We start from the raw sequence: 2205 nt of genomic DNA, 5'->3' as shown, positions 1-2205 counted from the left end.
GGAGGAACAGCAGGTAATCCGTTCTAGGAGAATTTGGCAGAGAGAGAGTCCAGAGTAGTTCGTAGTAGTGAACGGTAGACCGGACAGTGAGTGACTGTGATGTGTGTGTATTTGTAGTGTGGCTTGATTGGTGACAGCAGGTGCGGGTGATCAGAACTCAGGTGACTGTGATCGGGTGTTTATCCGGGCTGGTGACTGCAGTGACTGTGATGAATCCCTGACAACATGAGAAATGGATATTCATTTAGATATTTGCTAAAGATTACTCGAAAAAGTGTTATTAAATTATTAGTATTTTTAAAGATTAAGTGAGTGTTAATTGACGGCATAGGTAATTTAAATGTTAAAATAAGCAAAGTGAGTATGAACAATTAAATATCCAACAATGCAGTAAATCCAAAAATATCAAACCAGTGTGGCACTGATATATCCTGCACCTCTGAAAGCAACTGAACATGCAAGATGAAGCATGAGATTTGAGAGCTGCAGCGAAGAGGCACATTTTCCATAATTAAGGACCTAAATTTCAGTCTGTGTAGTATGGCTTCAGAAGACTTGAAATATAACAAATGAGGCACATGGACTCCTTTTATGGTTCTTTTATAGTGTTCATTGATCATTATGAGCTTTCGTAGTACAAGACGAACTGCATAAACATTTCTTCTCCCGTGTTCGGCTGAAAACGGCAAATGGGCTTGGAACAACACAGAGAATGTAATAAATAATTTTGGTCACACTTTATTTTAAGGTCCAGTTCTCACTATTAACTAACTATTAACTACGACTTTTGCCTCAATAAACTTCTAATTATTACTGCTTATTGATAGTAAGGTAGTTGTTAATTTTAGGGATTGGGTAAGATTAAGGATGTAGAATATGGTCATGCCGAATAAGACATTAATATGTGCTTTATAAGTACTAATAAACAGCCAATATGCTATTAATATGCATGCTAATAAGCAACTAGTAAATAGTGAGAATTGGTCCCTATACTATATTTCTTTAATTATGTTCAATGTTAGTCTGACATTATTTTTGGAGTCTGTGTTTCCCATTTGTCTGTATTCCTCAAGAAGTATAAAGGATTGTCAGATCGCTGTGTCGCAGTTTGCAGGGGATTTTTTTTTCATGTTTTCTGTTTCATCCCAAAGAATTCCGTCCCGGCAGGCTGTCATCTCTTAGTTCAGTAATACAGATGGGAGTACATGAAGCCTATGTTAGTAATCAAACTTACTTATAAGTGGATCTAACAGACTGTTTTTCTCCAGATCTCCACTGAAGAGTCCTCCTACAGCCCCACACTGACTAACTCCCAGATCCCCCTCAAGTCTGCTCTGAAGACAGTGTCTGCAATCAGCAACACAGAGTCATTGAACAGTGTGTATATAACACTTACTCACACATGTGAACTCCTACTCATGTATGTTGTGTTGCGACCCCCTGGTATGCACCCATCTTGTGCTAATCTAATCAATCCTCTTCTGCAGGCTCTCCTAACCTCTCCTCTGGGGAACCTGTGAAGGAGCTAGTAGAGGTACGATGGCTCTCTAGGGATCGTGGGTGATACGTGGCACTTGTGTAGCTGTAGATTTTACAGGTGCCCAGAGACTGAATATGGGACGAGAGACTAAGGAGGAACCATCTGCCAAACCAGCCTAACAATTAGCCTAAACATCTTGTTTGTTACTTTTTAAATGTTTTAGTGCCTGTCTTAGGCTTTGTTCAGACAGGCCTATCTTTTGCCGTATTCGACTCGCTTCTGTTTAGTTATCTCCTATTTTAAACATTTTGGACAAATGTGATTCAAAGCACATAAATATGTGAATAAAAAACCTGATGTTTGATTCAAGTCAAATTAGATTTCATGGATTTTTATTCAACATTTGTGCTGCAGAATATCCAGATTCACTCTTTACACTCACATGTGGCATTTACTATGGAATGCTGAGCGGATCTGATTTTTTGAATTGGACTTAAATACAGATCAGGAGTCGGATTCACAAAAATCTTTTTAAGAAAGAAGTTAAGAAATGTCCTAAACTAAATTTGTCAGAATATTCCTAAATGCAATTTTTAAAAAATTCAAAAGTAGTTCTCAAATATATTCTTAAGAACATCTTATTTCTTCGTAAAAAGAAAATGACAAGCTTTTGTTCTGAATGATTGAATAGCAGTTCTTGCCAAAGCCTTAGCACTCGAAGAGTC

General features: G+C 37.7%; 1 protein-coding gene across 2 annotated transcripts in view; it reads left to right on the top strand.

Moving 5' to 3' along the window:
- The window catches only part of LOC107732945 (chloride channel protein 2-like), a 61068-nt gene that overhangs the window by 49564 nt on the left and 9299 nt on the right, over nucleotides 1-2205 (top strand). For both annotated transcript variants that reach the window (XM_016544412.1, XM_016544413.1), the window contains 2 exons: nucleotides 1269-1377; nucleotides 1488-1534. In XM_016544412.1, the coding sequence (XP_016399898.1) occupies nucleotides 1269-1377; nucleotides 1488-1534 (156 nt within the window). The remainder of the gene's footprint in view (nucleotides 1-1268; nucleotides 1378-1487; nucleotides 1535-2205) is intronic.

Source organism: Sinocyclocheilus rhinocerous, unplaced genomic scaffold (genome assembly GCF_001515625.1).
Source record: "Sinocyclocheilus rhinocerous isolate Xijiao unplaced genomic scaffold, SAMN03320098_v1.1 scaffold1001, whole genome shotgun sequence".
Lineage (NCBI taxonomy): Eukaryota > Metazoa > Chordata > Actinopteri > Cypriniformes > Cyprinidae > Sinocyclocheilus > Sinocyclocheilus rhinocerous.
Note: the sequence above shows the minus strand (reverse complement) of the source record. Positions and strands in the feature narration are given on the sequence as shown.